The sequence below is a fragment of the Anas platyrhynchos genome, chromosome 3 (assembly GCF_047663525.1).
Source record: "Anas platyrhynchos isolate ZD024472 breed Pekin duck chromosome 3, IASCAAS_PekinDuck_T2T, whole genome shotgun sequence".
NCBI classification, from domain to species: Eukaryota; Metazoa; Chordata; class Aves; order Anseriformes; family Anatidae; genus Anas; species Anas platyrhynchos.
This window is the reverse complement of record NC_092589.1, coordinates 40,701,402-40,718,982: the sequence shown is the minus strand read 5'-3', so window position 1 is coordinate 40,718,982 and position 17,581 is coordinate 40,701,402. Positions and strand designations below refer to the sequence as shown.

The window sequence follows — 17,581 nt, the reverse complement described above, 5'->3', positions numbered from 1 at the left end:
TCTGCACCTTGGCAGATGCTAGAAATGGATCAATTATGACCCAGTTATGCTAATTCTGACTCTGTGACAGTGTTTTGGGATGAGATGAATAAGAATGGATTTCCAATTATTTAAACTAAGCATAGACTGAGCCAGAGGAATTGTACTGCAGTACACTCCTCCTTTCTATACACAAAGGCAAATACCCAAGCACAAGTTAATGCTGTTTTTATCTGAAGCAGAGAATTTTCTGCAGAAAAGCTATTTATTTCTCACAGCAGAAGATTTGAAGTGATCTCTCAATGAGGCCATTTTATTTGTTGGGTGACACCCACACGCCCGCGGGTTGGAAATAGTGAGCTGTGGGGACACTGATTTTGATCTTTTGTTTATATTTATTACAACCCAAATAACCACATGTTTTTAGTACTGTCTGTCTTTGTAGGAGGAAGATCAGGAGGAGAAGTTAGCTAATTTTAGGGAAAAATATGGACTACTTTAAATGCAAAGAACTTATAAACACTAGGAGACATACCTCCCTTCAAATGAACACAGATCGCTTTGCAACATTAACAGAAAGAAAACAGACTAACAGATAAAAGCCATAAAGGAAGGCAGCAATAAAAAAGAACAGTTCAGTTGGAAGGGACCTACAAAGTTCGAAGTCCTCTTGCCTGGCCTCTTCAGGGCTGACAAACTTGGGGCATATTAACAAGGGCATTATCCAAATGCCTCATGACAGGCATGTGGCATCAACCACCTCACTAGAAAGCCTGTCCCAGTGTCTGATAGCCTCATAGTAAATAATTTTCTCTTCATGCCCAGTCTGACCCTCCCCAGCCCAGCTCCATGCTGTTCCCATGCATCCTGCCATCAATTCCCAGGAGCAGAGCCCAGGACCTCCCTCTGTGCTTCCCTGCAGCGAGATCACCCCTCAACCTCCTTTTCCCTAGACAAGACAGCCCCAGTGTCCTCAGTCTCTCCTCACAGGACAGGCCTTCCACCCTTTTACCAGCCTTGCTGCCCTCCGCTGGATGCTTTCAAGTACTTTAACATCCTTTTCATGATGTGGAGCCCAGAGTTGCACACTGTATTCAAGGCGAGCCTGCTGCAATGCTAAATACAGCAGGAGAATCACCTCTTTTGACCAATGAGAAGCGATCATCCCCATAGTCCAGACTCGTCTAATTTAATCTCATCTAAATATTTTCTTTGTTAAATCTGTTTAAATAATCCTTCTCTCCATGCTACTCATGTCTTTGCCATAAAACTTGCAGCCAAACAGCTAGATTTATCGGGAACCACATAGGCGCCTACAATGGTGAAAGAATATTTTCAGCATTGACCCTATGCATAGCTCCTTATGTTTAAGAGATTGAATTTAAAGTCTAGAAAATGGTGTTAAACTAACAATATAAACTACAGACCAGCAATACTTCCAAAACTTTAAAATCACCTACTTCCCTGCAGACTGACTTTGAAACATGCATTTAAAGTCAGTATTTCAAATGACACTTTAAACAGTTTAGCATTTGCTTCTCTCATCAACTTTTGAAGCAGAACATTGCTAAGTAAGCTTATCACGTAACTTTTGTAACACACTAGCAAACCAACAGAAAGCAGCAGCAAGCATCTCTTGCTCTGTAGTTAACAGAAATCTAAAGCTTAGCGCTGGGGGGGGCAGTGGCAGGTTTCAGTTTACCTTTTACATTATTTGTCTTGCAAAGCATCCTTATTTTTCTTTCTTCCGAGGTAGAAGAAATTGGGCTTCTTGTTTCTTCTTGTCTAGCCTTTAAAACAAAAAGCTTATTTAAATTGCTAAAATGCTATTCGTTAGTATTTTTCATTGAAAAAGTTATACATTCAGAAGCATTGTTAGCTACCACAGGTAGAGTCAGATTACCTTAGGTACCTCAAATGGGACAACCTGACCATTTTTCTCAAATATATCAGCCAGCAGGGTTAGTGTTTTCTCACGAGGAACAACATTTTCTTCTTGCATTTTAGTCCAAATTGCTTCAGCCTTTGACCAATCACTGTTGTTCTCTGAAACAAGATTTAAGATTCCAAATAAAAGCACATTTAAAGTATATATACATATCTAGAGTCCTATCTGTGGAAAATACTTAGTCAGTCATATACTTCTGCTTCGTATGACCCTCAAATTGAGAAGTTCTAAACTGCTGGTGCTACTCAGAAGGTACAGGAAGATGCAAATAGAAGAAAAAAGACTATACAAATTTTTAAATGAATGAGAAAACACAAAAATACTACAGAAGTTTGCCCCCATCTCATCAACTCAAATATTCCTCCTTATTAACTGCCAAAATAATTGGAAAAAAGATTCAAAACGTTTACAAAACATTCTAAGGTTCCATTTATAAATTCCAAGATCCATACCCACTTTCCACAAGGTTGTAGTACCACTTCAGCTTTTTAGAAGAGGTAGCGAACTACCTTAAAACTGATCATTTTATTTGTCTTAAAGACTAAAATTAACACTTTTAAACACAGGTTATTATGGCAGTAAACAATGGAGGATGGAGAATATTTGATACTTTTTCTTATGTTTGTTTTGGGCTCCACAACTATAAAGCAGATGCTGGCAATTGCAACAAATTGAGACCTCAAGACAGACGAGGTGCTTGAGAAGATTAAATAAAACAGGAAGTTGAAGAAGCTGGGTTTTGTACCACCTGGAGAAAAGCAGTCTAATGGGGGAATTTAATTGCTGTTTTCAGATACTTAATTGACAGGTCTCTCCTTAGCAGCACACAGCACAGTTTGAAAGGCAATGGTTAAAAGTTGCAGTAATGGAGTATATGAGGATGGTCAAACCTTGGCACAGGTTGCCCATGAAGGCTGTTTAATTTCCACCCCTGGAGGCACTCAACACTTTACTTAACAAGACCACAGATCGATCTAACTTTGAAGCTGTCACAGCTCTGAGAAAGAGCTAGACCCAAAACTCCTGAAGCTCTCTCAAGCGTAATTTTTTTCTCTTATTCTACATAAACAAGCACGTTTTCAACATTTTTGATCACAGCTTGAACTAGATGGTAGAGGCTTCATTTTTTTAATACTTAAAGATCTGAAGTTGTGGCTTTGGTGCACAGTGACAACTCTCTACTGTACTAGTTCACTGGGCAGCTTTGATGGATAATTTTAAATGGTTGAAAGCAGGAATGTGCATGGTTTTTGTCTTTTACAGTGACAGAAACCCACAAATGTTTTCCACTTCTTTGAGTAGATGGAATTGGTTTTGTCTTTTCAAAGACGACTGAAGATTTTGTATGACAGAATTTGATGAATTCTATCTTCTCGGATTCTCTTCCTAGCAGCCACACTGTCACACCTAGTCACTGCTAGAGGTTGAACAGGATGGTGGTAGCAAACAGGAAGACCCCCTCCTGTTGAGGCAAGGTTCTGTTTTAGGCCTACGTGATACTTGAGGGTCAACCAGTAAACGGAAAGCCAGAACAGGGTAATACCACAGTTTGTTGTTTTTTGAGACTGTTCAGGAAACAAAAGGGTACAGAGCTCACAAGAAGTCTCTTGGGGGAGGGCAGGAGGAGGAAATATACATTCTGCTTGTAATTAAATGCAATGGGGATGCAGCCTCTTTCGTTGCTCTATTAAAAGGGGGTTCTAATAAATAGTGTTTTATTTTGCATAATAACATTGCTAGTTCTAGTCAATGAAAAACATACATGGGAAAACAGCCTAAAGTTACTTCTAGCTTAAATGCAAGTTCTCCCAAGACCAAATATATCAAATAAATGACTCTTTAATATATAACCATGATATAAGGTTTTCTGTCATCGTTCTGAAATATGTAGCAATCCTTCTAATGCTTTTTTTTTTTTTTGTCCTAACTTCCTATTTGGTATTCAACATCCAATCCTGAGAATGCAAAATATTTTCTCACGACATTAAATAACTAGAACTAAAGACTCCAACATTTTTACTGTGTATAATACAGTATGATACACTGAATAACAAAATCGACACAGACGGATAAATATAGAAAATAAATGAAAGTAACTACAGATACATTCTTTAACAAATCTGTAGTACAGAACTGAACTTCCAATTTTAAAAAAAGGTCAAATTCCATCAGTGATGCACAAGTCTGGCTATACGTGGTAAGGAACTGGTAGATTAAAAAAATCCCACACCTTTCCAGAAGGTGTAGGCAGATCCATTTAAAGTAGAATGCAGATCTTTAATGACTAAAAATATAGAAAAAAGTGAGCAATTTTTCTTCTTACAAACATTTAAATATATATATGTATATATATATATAAATATATATATATACACATACATATACATAGTAAATTTTTGAATTATGACACAACAGAGTAAGATGGGATGGAAGATGTGTACTATTTAAGTTCTAGGGTACTGTTATGCTGAGCTCTGCAGGTAAAAACAAACAAACATACAAACAAAACTACTCTTACTCTCCTCCCCTGCAAGATGCCTCAGAAACCATATCCAGGCTAATTCTTTAAGGACAAAACAACTCCCCAATTGAAAATGAAAAAGAATACAGGTTAGCTTACCACAGAGTTGAAGGAGGTGGTAGTACATCTCATCTCTATCACATTCAAAGAGATTTTGAGTTAATTCTACCAATTGTTCCAAAGTCTCCATCTTTAGAAAAAAAGAAGATCATTACATCTCAGCCAAACAATTATTTCCTACGTATGTGCACTTAGATACTGTGTACATTCATCTAAAATATTCCTGTTTAAGTATATGCCAGCGTTTACACATGGCATTAAGTTCACCTCATCAGCCTGTCACACATCTTCACACAAAAAACGTCTAGCAATGAAGTATTTCAAAACAATTATTCTTGGAACATAACGACAGTTCTACAGAAGACGACATACAAGCCACATACCTGATTATTTGATATACACTTTTTTGCAAACCACTGCAACCTTCCAGGGTGGGCTCTTAAACCAGGAGTCTGCAAAATAATATTTACACAAGAAAAAACACATTACTTCACACAGAACATTCTAAGCTAAAGTAGGCATAATACATGTCCTCATAATAACAGTTTATAGGTTTTGTTTTTTGAAGTCTGAGGCTACAAGCTCACAAATAATCAAATTAAGCTGCATTTATGACAGGCTTAAAAATTGCAGTCATTTTATTCAAGACATTTTCCTTTTTGATCAAAAATTGCTGTGTCTGCACTGACAAAGACAGGTACTATAGAACATACTTCAGATGAAATGGAGTATTAAATAATTTCTGTCACCGCAGTAATGGAATATTATTACTATTACCCAGGGTAATCATTTCTATTACTCATGGCAAAAAGTTACACCAAATGTTTCCAAACTGGCTTCACAATGAAAAGTTCATATTCAACATCAGTGCAATGATCATTAGCAACTAGAAAACCATGCTTCTCACAATGGCAATGTTGACAATTAGTGCCCTTCATTGGCTCACATTAGCTGTTTTCTTACAGCTATTAGCATCTTAAACCAACAGTTTTAGGTTGTGACCTCTCTTGCTATGCTCACTAAGAAAATCGTGAAGCCAGAGTGCACTAAGCATACTGTAGCCAGCTGCTAATGAAGATGCTGGGTATACTAACTGCAGATAACTCCCATCCCAGAGCAGAGCAAAGACCTACTGTGTCCACAGAAGAATCAGTGTTTAATAGTTTATAACCCATAGTTCTTTGTGTTACTCATTTTCTCAGGTTAAATGAGACATCGCTTGTTCATTCCTTTGTTGCTTTGCGTGGTCTACAGTCACACAACACATACTCAAAAAGCCTTCATTTTTTTTTGCATCTCTTTGCAAACTCCATCTAGTATACGCTATCACATTGCACCCACTCAGCACTACAGACCACAACAATTGTATCAGTTCCTCCAATGTCAACAGCAAAATTATTTGATAAACATTGGAAAATTCAAAATTTCATAAAGAAACATGCTATAGGCACTGTGTGGCTCAGCTCCACCACATCTAGAAAAATGATACAAGAAAACCTGTGAGCAAAGCATCCATCATCACTTTCACAACTCACATGCTGTTTCACGACTACTTGAATTCACTTTCTGTATACTCTCTCATTTTAATACAAAAACTATTTACAGAAAGAAAGGACTGCACTTTCCCTTCATGTATCCAGATTTACATTAACACAACTCAAAGCGATTCCAAGGAAATGTCTGTTCATCCCCACCTAGAAACATGTGTTTTGACTCTTGAAGGGTTTTAGCTGTTAATATTGTAAGAAGTCTCTGCAGTTGAAGTGTGATTTCCAAAATTCAAATGCAATTTCGCCTGTAAGAGGCAGCTTGAACAAAAAGCTGTGACAAATACTGAGTCTCCATTCCAAAACAGTGGAAACAATTACTGCTGAACAAGTCAATTAACCTTCTGTCTTCTCTAACACAGATAAATAATTTCCCTTCCCTTGTCTTCTCCTCCAACAGCAGAATTATTACCACTACATCGTGCTGAAATAGCTCAGCATACATCAAAAAGCAAGCATGCTAAACTTCAGTTAAAGACTTAAAAATTTGCTGAAGATACACGAAACTGAGTGCTCTGCAAAGTAAATGTTGGGGCATATAATCCTGCCAATCATCCAAAACAGTTTATGCAATCATTCTAAGTTAAAAAAATAATAATTAAAAACAAAACAAAAAACAGGATGCTAACCCCTAGATCCTCAACATGAACAATCTTCTGTATGTATTTATCTGTACTATAAAAAGTCTCAATCCAAGGGGTTATAGAAAAACAGTGACTCCTGAAGTATTCCAAAGTGATGTATATTAAAAACAGTTTTGCTTTCCAGGTACTTGCTGATTTTTCCATTTAGATTTTATCACCGTTTTTCATGCTTGCAGGTATCCAGTCAGTGCTTTTTTAAGACTCAGCATGCAGTTTCATATAAAATATGCTGAAAATTAAGTCAAGAATTCACATCTTACACAACAGGCTCTTGAAAATGAAAAAGAAAAAAAGTATGTTGCTTGCATTTGTAGCTAATCCTCTTTAAGACATGTTAAAATTCAAATGCTGAATTCACTTACAACTTCCAATATCATTGCTGATCCGAATGCCAATGAACTCAACAGCTCCAAACCTACAAACTTTTTATAGTAAATCCTTTCCTGTTCAGCAATGATTGATGTGTCTGTCACTACAAGGACAGCTGAGTTATACAACAGATATCCTTGTGTTTCATTTTGAAATTGAGAAGTGTTTTCACATACTGCAGGTCTCAATCATCAAAAGAACATCTAGGTCAGATTAACTAAATCTCCAGGGCTTGCCTGATAGTCCATATTTGTAGCTTATCCCTTACCATCTTAGGGAATTTTAAGCATTGCATTTAGCAGGAATCAGACTTTCTACAGTAGAGCAAATACAGAATAAAAATAAAGCAAGGAATAATAATTAAAAAAGGAGTAAAAACCTGTTACTTTAATTACTCTTCCTAATTCCTGTTTTAAATTTGACCTTGTCTGTTTCCATGGCCAGAAAGTAGTATTGAGTCTTAGTATTTTTTCCTGTTGGTTTTTTTTTTTTTTCCCCTTCCATTTTTAAGGCATTCACTGTTTTAAAGAGCAAAACAACTATTGAGTGTCTATCAAAAAAATTATACAGCTTATATACTAAACATGGGGGTTTTCCAGCTTTTAAATACTCTTGGAACATGAAAGAGCTGTACTGCACCAGACCAAAGGTCCACCTAGCTTTTCATCCTCTCCCCAACACTGCCTATGAGAGAACACAAAGTGAGAGAAAACCCAGCAATACATTCCCCTCAGTGTCCCTCCATTCTCCAGCTAATTGGTCAGACTTTCTATAGCAAACGATTTGTCTTCCATGAACTCCTCTGATTGTCTCTGGAACACAGAGAGGTTTATCATTCATAACAGCTTCTGGCAAAGGGTTGCCTCAACTACCTCCTACAAAAAAATGAAGTACCACCACTTTTTACTTGTTTTCAGACTAGCTTCTATGGGCTTCATTTGGAGCCCCCTTAATTTTGTATTGGGGGACACCATACAGTTGATTACCCTTTACCCTCTTGATTTCACAGATGCCTAAGAGATATATGTAATAATTCCCCGTTCCACTGTTTCTTTTCCAGTTTAAGACATCCTTACCTAACTAGTCACATCTCCTATTTTTGATCACCTTTTTTACTATTTTTTTAATACTTTACATACAACCCTGCACTATTTTTTTCACTGATTCTATGCCTTCACACACAGAAAGGAAAACTAACCAGAATGGGAAAGAACCTAATGCATCTTTAGAAAAACTATTGACAAGAAGTGTTCAAGGATCACGTGAATGCAACAATCCTAAACCACAGAAAACATCAAAGTTGTCCACTAGAAACAGTCATCTTAGACAGGTGACTGCAGGGATCCAATCACCAGAAATTCTTTTCTGTACTAGCATTTTTAGTTGAACTAACTTCTACCTATTACAGCTGAAAGAAAACTGGTTATATGGTGAAATCCTGACCTGTCAGAGAAGATTCTATTCAACACTTTCCCACACCTTTAGAGAATGACAAAAACATTCAAGTTTTGTCTACATCTGTGTTCTGTATTATTACGGATAATAGACCAATAATGTCTTTTTTTGAAAACCTTTAAAAAAAAAAAAAAGCCAAGTAGTTTACAGAAGAGATGCATAAAATATTCACTTTTCTACTTGCCTGAAACAACCTTATTCTCTTTCAAGACAAAACTTACATAATGAAAAAACAACAGCAAAAAAAAAATCATGTAGAGACAGACTGAAAACATCCTGTGGCACTCTTCAAAGAGGAACACTTTCAGAAAACATAGGTGTTGAGAACATCCCAGAATGGTCTCTCTTTTGCTACAGCTGGCTTCGAATGCACAACTATTTGAAAGTCATCAAAAGCATTTTCATTTGGCATACTCATAACATAAAAGAGACAAATTACTGTCTTGACCTTCCAACACCACACCTCCACGAACTACTGCTGTGCACGATGCTTGGCAAAATAAGTGCTACAAATCCTAGGTATCTCCTTGAAAACTTATTCTAGCCTTGCACAGTGTAACTTTACTTTTGCTAGGTTAAAAGTTGGAGTAGAGGATCTTAGAGGTCTCTTCCAACCTAAAGAACTCTATCAATCTACAATTCACTGTGAGTAACACTGATTTTAAACATTCACGTTTACCTCCGCTTAACCCTACCCTTTTCAAATGATCTATATATTATTCTAAACTCTTGTGTTTTTTTTTTTCCTAATGTTCTATCTTTTCTTAGAGAAACAGTTCTACAGTAATCACCCATCCAACTATTACCAGGAATACTGGAAAGAAACAGACACAATGTATAAACCCTATCTACATTGTGCTTTCTGACAGTATTTTTTGGACAGGTAGATCCATTCATCCTTCTCTTTGGAGCTGAAAAATCCAGTAATAATAAGAGACAGCTAATGCTGCTAAGGAAGAAAAACGCTTCACGACGAGTTACATCAACAGCCGAAATAGACTTATGTTACCAGTACCAGAACCAGTTACTGAGATTTAGATGCCAAAGAAATGTCTTGCAAGAAGTCACGTTACTTCTCTGGAAAGACAGCCTTAAACAGACAGCTATGAGAAGCGATGTATGTCATTTCTAACAGCTCTCTCTAACATAAGCCTTAGTGAAAACAGCACAGTTGATAGGAAATTCTTGATTTAAAAGCAGATTTTTTTCCCTGATTCCACAAAAGTGCCTATGAAATCGCACAAATTCCATGCAGCTTCAGTGAAGCCTAGGATATCTTTTCACAGCAACTTATTTGAAGATTCTTTTTTATTATTTTTACAGTGTAAACAGTGTATGCTATGTTTGAGTCTTTCCTTATGTGAAAACTCTTAGCAAAATTCCTCACTTTTAGTAAGCAGTGAGTGTATTGTCCGATCAGAATGGTAAAGAATATTTTTAAGTTTTTGTACCCTTTGTAGCCATCTAGGTCCCACTGATAGATGAAATGGTTAAAGTAATCTTAAATTTTTTTTCCATCTTTTTAAATGCTCCTTCTCCTTCAAATTGCAATGCATTAGTTTTGCAAAAATACATCAGTTAAAACATTTATATTAAAAATAAATCTGATTTAATTGTTGGTTCTGAACATATGAACTTCTACACAATAGTCCAGATGCTTATAAAAGAAGCTGTTTTAAAGACTGAGGAATCTAGAAATAACTTGTGCATCAAAAAGCATCATTCCCATTGCAATCATATCAGCTACCTAATAAAATACATTACTTCTCTAGTTCTGCTCTTCTTTAAGCTATTTTACTACCAGAACAGCATTAGAGCTAGGCCCATCTATGGCAGGCAAAGTAATACATTTTTTCTACCAGCTCCTTCCACTTGGAAAGAAGTGCAGCTCCTCTGTATTTCAAATAAATAATTCTTTGGTGATGGTACAGAAAGAGATCCTCATTTACTTTATTCTTTCTAAACAAAAGAAAACCTTGAGAACTGCTCTAATTAAGACAGGTTTCCTCTACAAAAGAAGTAATTGCTTTTGTTCTTTGTAAACAATTTTACCCAGAAATAAATAACATGGCTAAATACATCCTAACACATAATACTGATTTCTTTGATGAGAAGCTAATCTAAAATATCCTCACACTTGCACAAATTTTTGGGGAGGGTTAACTGTGTGAAAACTTGAATACAATTAAATCTGTACCTTCAGTATGACTACTTCAATGTTCAATGACTAGGTTAAGTATTCTGTTGTAGTAGTTTTGAAAATTTTGAGTTGCCCCACTTAAAATTATGCCTTCAAAAACTACCCAACTATTGTGTATATATTATCACTTTTTTCTTAAATATGTATTTGCCACAAAGCTTCTGTCAGTTCTTGCTGACTTAACCAACACAATTAGTACCTATTGAGTAAATACTTAATTTTATTTATTTCTCTTCAAACAGGAATATATCCTGCTTTGTGCTAGGCAGACATTGAGATGCAAAATTATTTTCTGTAAATACCAGAAGAAAAACAATGCTGAAGTTGTAAATTTTTTTCTTACTCCTGACAACAGAGACTGATGCTATGTATGTTTAATGCTATGTATGCTGTTGGAATAGCCCACATTTATCAATGAGATTTCCAAGTGAAACTATGTAGTAAAGTACTGCTACAAAAATTCATTAGAGTAACAACTTCACAACAATAATCATGCTGAAAGAAGACATCAAAAATATGCAAAGACCCTGCTCTAAAATACATCCTCTAGGCTGTTCTAGACTGAAAACACCAAAAATTTGCTTTCTTTGCACTGTAATACGGTTTTACACTGCATGATGAACCCAGACACCATTACAGAGTAGCATTATTTTCTCTCTAACACAATCCCTGGACCCAAGGAAGGATTTACATCTCTTGCCATGATCCCACATTCTAAACACAGTATTTTCTACCTCTCTGGAATGAATTTATTCGTTAGTCAACACTTTTGTTTTTCCACTAGAATCAATGAATTAAATTTATTTATTGGGGATATATTCATTTAAATATTAATTTCTTAGAAGAAAGTAAGACCTTTTGAGTAGCATGCACTGATCTAGTAAGCACTTTTTTTTTTTTTAATTAACACATGCACACATCCATGGGTACAAAATCCAGCTTCAGTAATAGCTGTATCAGAATCCAGTTTCATAAGTAGAAATAATGCTCTTATTAGACTAATAGGACTCAATAATAAGAAAAAAAATAATCTTTTCTTGTAATTATAGGGCTTGTGTGTCTAAAAGCTCTTCATCCTTTCTCCTCCCTCCCAGCTGTATACAGTTACTCTAATAAAAGCTATTACACCCCCTACAAACTACTCCATCTCAGACCACCGTATCTCTAAGTACCTAACACAATTTGCATTACACATTCACAGACATTTAAATTTTGTTTTAATCACCACTGCTCTTTTTCATAAGCAGACCAAACATACATTTTTGTAGGTAAATTTAGACACTAGATGTAACCATCATTAAACCATACATTTAAAAAAAATCCTGCTGTGACAAATCAAGAAAGCATCTTCTCCCAGTAGTTGTTGATTTATTGTTTGTTTTCTTCTTTTGTTTTTATTGCTGGCATAAAATCAGCAAGACTCAATTTTCTGATGTAGATTCTTATAAAAAGCAATCTGGATGAAAGAAGGTTGTAATCTCTCAATATCAAGTAGAAATATTATCATTGTTTTTATGGTAGATTAAATCCAATGGCAACTGGTATCTCAAGGTCTGCTGACAGTGGATGTCACAATTCTTTGCTTAAATCTATTTACCTCCTAAATTAACTTGACATCTGTTGATAGATATATTCCTGTACACTAAACTCACCTAAAATAGTTCTTTTGTCAGGTCTTGAATTTCAGCAACAAATACCTTATCTTGTATTTATTGGTACCATAACTACGTTTCATTAAAGATATTTCATATATACCTGTTCTTCAGTTCTTCACATAAACATCTTGATACACAAGAGATGGTGTAATACATCCACCTATTAAGTATACATGATATATTTGATATAAGGGTAGGTGAGTGAGAACTCCACACAAAATTTAGTAAAAAGAGTTCGGAAGCCATACACTCTGTATTGACATTTTCAAGGGAGTTCCCTCTTCTGATAGCAAACTTGTGCAGGTTAGTTTTCTATTAAAAATTCTGCCATACGGTTCTGTGATCTTTCCCTATCTCCTAAATACAGTAATCCTCTCAGCCTTCATTTCCAGTAGAACTACAGAGCAGAAACAAGAGCTTTTACTGTTTTATTGAAGGAACTATTTTAAATCGCATGAGCTAGTGCACTAATTTAGAATGACTTCAAGAATTATTTGTCAAGAAAAAAATTAAAACATCTCTACCAACTTATTGAAAGAGGCTATAAATACCTAAAAATGCCAATGATCTGATACCCATTTCAAAGGTATCATATTAAAAAAAAAAAAAAAAAAGTATTTTGCTGTCCAAAGGAATGCAGTTTAGGAAAATACATTTTATCATTACAGAGCAGTACTAGCAGAAAACTAGTATTAAGTACACACTAATATGCATGTTATTTCCCAGGAAGATCTAGAAAAAGAAGAAACCAAGTTTATAGGTTATTTCCCTTAGGAAATGAACATTTCTTAACTACACTGAAGCAGTAGGAATGCCAGTATTCTGAACAACATTTTCCACTGAACTTGTACAAGCAAAGAAAAATGAAAGAAGATTTAAGAGTACTCTGTATATATATATATATATAAAATTAAAATTATATTTTTAATTTAATTTAATTTAAATTAAAATAATTTAATTTAAAATTAAAATTATATATTATATATATAATTATATAATTAAAGAATTTTATATATATATATATATATATATATATATATATATATAATTTTTTAATTATTCCACAAAAGAGGTAATATCTATATGTTTATCAAAAATTAGTTTATGAACCATTTTTGCTCACCTTAATGAAAACAAAACCATACAAGTCATTAGATAACAGCATACAGATAAGTCATTAAGAACAGTCAGGTGCTCTTGAAAAAAATAATCTAAAAAGTTGTGTATAACGATGCTGACATTTTTACATAGAAGATACTAGGATGTTTGATTCATGGGAGAATCAACAGAAAATGAAAAACAGCTCCAAGATACTTTTATATACTTTTTGAAGTGTCTCCTTTAATGGAAGAACTATCTAAAACAATAGACCGGAATATCTGAAAAAGACAAGGAAAGGAAATTTTAGAAAAATATTGCCAGTCATGATAGTGTGAAGCTTCGGGTGCATTCATGTATAGTGTTTTACCATATTAACATACCTTAACACAGATGCTGTTAGCAATGCTGCCTGTGTCACTTTCAGTGTAAAAGCCTACTGATGTTTTGGTTTATGTTTGCAACATACTGCCATTCCAAGTACTAGCTACCACTATATTTACATTTTTATGAGGTGTATAAGATCAGATCAAATTGCTTTAACCATTTCATCACAAAAGATTAATATTTACTTAAAGAGTAAAGAAGAATTGATTGACTCTTCCATTTCAAGCAATGAAAAAATCATTAATAATTTAAGATTAACACTCATTAATGCTTTCATGTGCTTTATTCTTTTGAATTCTTCCTCTTAGATTCTGATAATAATTTACATTGGTGGTGGTGGTGGTTTTTATTGGTTTTGGTTGTGGTAGGGTTTAGTTTTTGTTTGTTTTAAAGACAGACTTGATACATAAACCTGAGATAGTTATTTTGCCTTCTATTTCGTTACTTAACAGTAACAAAAATTGACCTGTAAACCTGAGTCTGATTTCAACTGGAAAATGGTTTAAAACTTTGCATATATCAGCCATAGGTGTAAAATGTTCATTTTTACTTCTTAAGTGTCATGAACTAAGCCTGCTTTTGCAAAGCAGATTTAAAGAACAGCTTCCTTGGAGCTCTGCTGCAGGACTGTTACAGTGCTTACCCATGTACACGTCTTGCGAGTCTACCACAAAGAACCAAGTGGGTAGTCTAGACCATGGGCATGACTTCACACACAGATTCAGAGACTATTTTGATAATAGCATTCAGCATGTATAATAAATGAAGGAAAAAGTGCAAGTCTAGAAACACTCAACCATCACACAGGTGAACTACAGATCTTACTGCAAAACTTGAGAGATGACTGAACAGCTAAAATTGATCCCAAGTGACAAAGAACAACTATAACTGTTTAGCTAATTAATTTTTAAGTCTCCATGTACCATGCAAGGAAAATAACAGGTTGAAGGGGGTGGGGGGAAGGAAGCAGGTTCCTTGAAGGTGATGTAAACTTCCCTTTTCATCTCACCTCTCTCCTGGATGACCCTCACATCAGTCCAGCTCTCAACCATCAGCTAGATCAAGTTTAATAAAACAGCAACAGTGGCAGCTGACAACTGAGTAAAAATAAGGGAATTCATATTTTCCAGTTCTTAAAAGAGGTAAGCAGCTATGGATTGAAAGGGATTCTGGGGAGTAGGCTCTAGAAAATACTCTTGCCACTTAAATACCGCACTTAAAGAATACCAGGCCATGCAACTCTTCCAGACTCTAAGTTCTACTACATGAAACAATGGAACAACATGTATGAAGATGACCCTCCATGAGAAAATTCGATTAGATATTATCGAAATGAGACATTTTCGAAGACAATTAAAAAAAAACAAACTGTTCTAGAAGGTAATTGTGTCTGAATCCCTTTTACTGGAAAATTCATCTGTTTCTTTTAGTCTTTAAGTATCATGTATTAAAAGTAAAAAATTACTTACTTAACTATCTCTCTTTTATGAGAAAAAAAGAGAAAAAATCAAAGTCAAAAAGGCAACTAAACGGCCTTTACAAGTAAGGGAAGAACTAAGGCTACAATGGTGTAATTGATGATGATGCCCCTCAGCAAGCTAGTAGGTGACTTCATGGTAAGGGACAAGAAGAGAGGGGTACCAAGGTCTGTTTTGATTATGATCACTTCTGAAGGACTCATGACAAAATCTGACACATCAGATGATGCATACTTCAGAACTGAAGACTAAATCACGCTGTGATGAACCCAACAGTAGAACTTCCCAGCTTGAGGTAAAAGAGCATCTCCCAGTACATCCTTCTACCAGCACTCTGTAATCACCAGACACGGCTAAAACAAAGCACACCTTCCCTTTGCAGAGAAACTGAAGCTTCCTCATTTGAAGGTCTGATCTCTGAGAGAGGCTTTCTGTCTAGCTACCTGCCACAAAACAAATGAGAATAGACTTCAAAACCTTAACCAGAGTCTAGCAACACTGCAAACTGTTAGCTTATCAACCACGCTATGAAGCCTCAGAACCTAGTGGTATTGGCCCTTCTGCCTCAAGTCTTCTCTTTTATTGCCTCAAAGAGAGAATCACAGCACCAAACTATGCGCTGCAATTTACTTGGTCTGGTATTAGTCAGGCACATTCTTTGCTCACACTGATTATTCTTTAGTTGTCTTTTATGCTATCATTCTCTACTTAGTCTTCCTGCCCTACCAACAAGGAGCTGTGCCCAAGAGCTTTGAGCTTTCTTGCTATGGCAACATCCCTTAACATGAGCTTATATATTTATTTATTTATTTATCTCTGCATGCACATTTTTGTTACCAGATTATGTACATACACAACTGACCCCCCCCACTTTTTTTTTATTTTATTAAAGAACCACACCCAAATCTTCCCCTTCTTTTTCTACTATTGTCATTCAGCTGTATTTTACCAGAGATTGAGATTTAAAAGTTATTTTCTTTTCCTAGGGTTTTGAGTTGCAATTTTTTCAAAGCAGCAGTTGTCACTTTCACAGGAGCATCCAACAGATCTCTGATTTCTAAAAGTAACAAGAGAGAGCTGAGGCAGTGGTCTCCAATAAAAAGAACCCCATTTATAAGACCATAACCTCCGGAGTCTTCATTTCCTTAGCGCCTATAGATTTTTTTTTTCCCCGTTTTCATTCATACCTTTTTAGATACTCATTATTAATTCTTCAGATACTACAATAACAAATGATACCACTAAAATGAATTGATCACTATAATCAGCAGTACATGATGAAGTGTACACTGACAGGCAACAGATGTCTAACATGCAACTACTTCTCTAAAGAACAAGTGACCCCGAATTTGATCAACCTTTACTGAATGTTTCTTCAACAGGAAATGAAAATAGAAAAACTACCTGAGATGGCCAGCAAGAGAAGAAATTTAGCTGCAAAAAACACTGCTGGAGAAAATGATATACATACAGCCAGTACTCCATCTTCCACATTATACACAGCATGGCTTCAACTTCACAACAAAACAAAAAAAGCAAACAGTAACTCGTTGATGGACTAAAACTATTTTCTTCCCCAGCAAGATATGAATTAAGATTTTTTTTGCCCTTGAAGAAAAGTAGTCTTGGAAAATACCTAAATTATTCTTACATAAAAATACCTAAAAATAACACCTGATACAGTGATTGATTTTGTGCCCCTTGATTCACTGGTAAATCACATGCATAGCTAAATTTCTGTATTCCTAAAAAATTTAAACCTTTTTATTTTTCCCTCAACAACATACACAAAGATGAAATTCATACTTCGTGGAAGCTAGGTAAGAGCAGGAAATCCTACTCTAAAGAGCCTAAAGAGACAGGAGAAGTTCCATTTCATCTCCAGATACCAGGTGCTCAGATTCACACTTATGTCTGTCTGTGGTTACTGACACTTGACAATTCAACACCAAATACTGAACATGTGCAGAGATAAAATTGGCACCTATTAAAACAACATTTTCAAATAATAATTTGAAAATAATTATTAAATTATTCTGATTTGATAATAATTTGTTCATTTGCTTACTATCCAATTCACAAATGCTGAACTGTAGCCATCAATAGAAGTGTTGAGAAATTAAATACAGAAGTCTAAGAAACTCTTACTTCCAGTTCTGAGATTTGTACATCCTATATACTTAAATCACTATCAAAAGAACTGAACTCCTCACTGTCTTGTTAGATACTGATATTTCAGT

The 17,581-nt window shown here is 35.3% G+C and overlaps 1 protein-coding gene across 2 annotated transcripts in view; it reads right to left on the bottom strand.

Annotated features, from left to right (window-relative positions):
* Nucleotides 1–17,581, bottom strand: part of LRPPRC (leucine rich pentatricopeptide repeat containing) — a 90,600-nt gene that overhangs the window by 22,605 nt on the left and 50,414 nt on the right. For both annotated transcript variants that reach the window (XM_027454112.3, XM_027454113.3), the window contains exons 26-29: nucleotides 4,892–4,960; nucleotides 4,548–4,638; nucleotides 1,883–2,025; nucleotides 1,682–1,769 (exon numbers count right to left, since the gene is read on the bottom strand). In XM_027454112.3, the coding sequence (XP_027309913.1) occupies nucleotides 1,682–1,769; nucleotides 1,883–2,025; nucleotides 4,548–4,638; nucleotides 4,892–4,960 (391 nt within the window). The remainder of the gene's footprint in view (nucleotides 1–1,681; nucleotides 1,770–1,882; nucleotides 2,026–4,547; nucleotides 4,639–4,891; nucleotides 4,961–17,581) is intronic.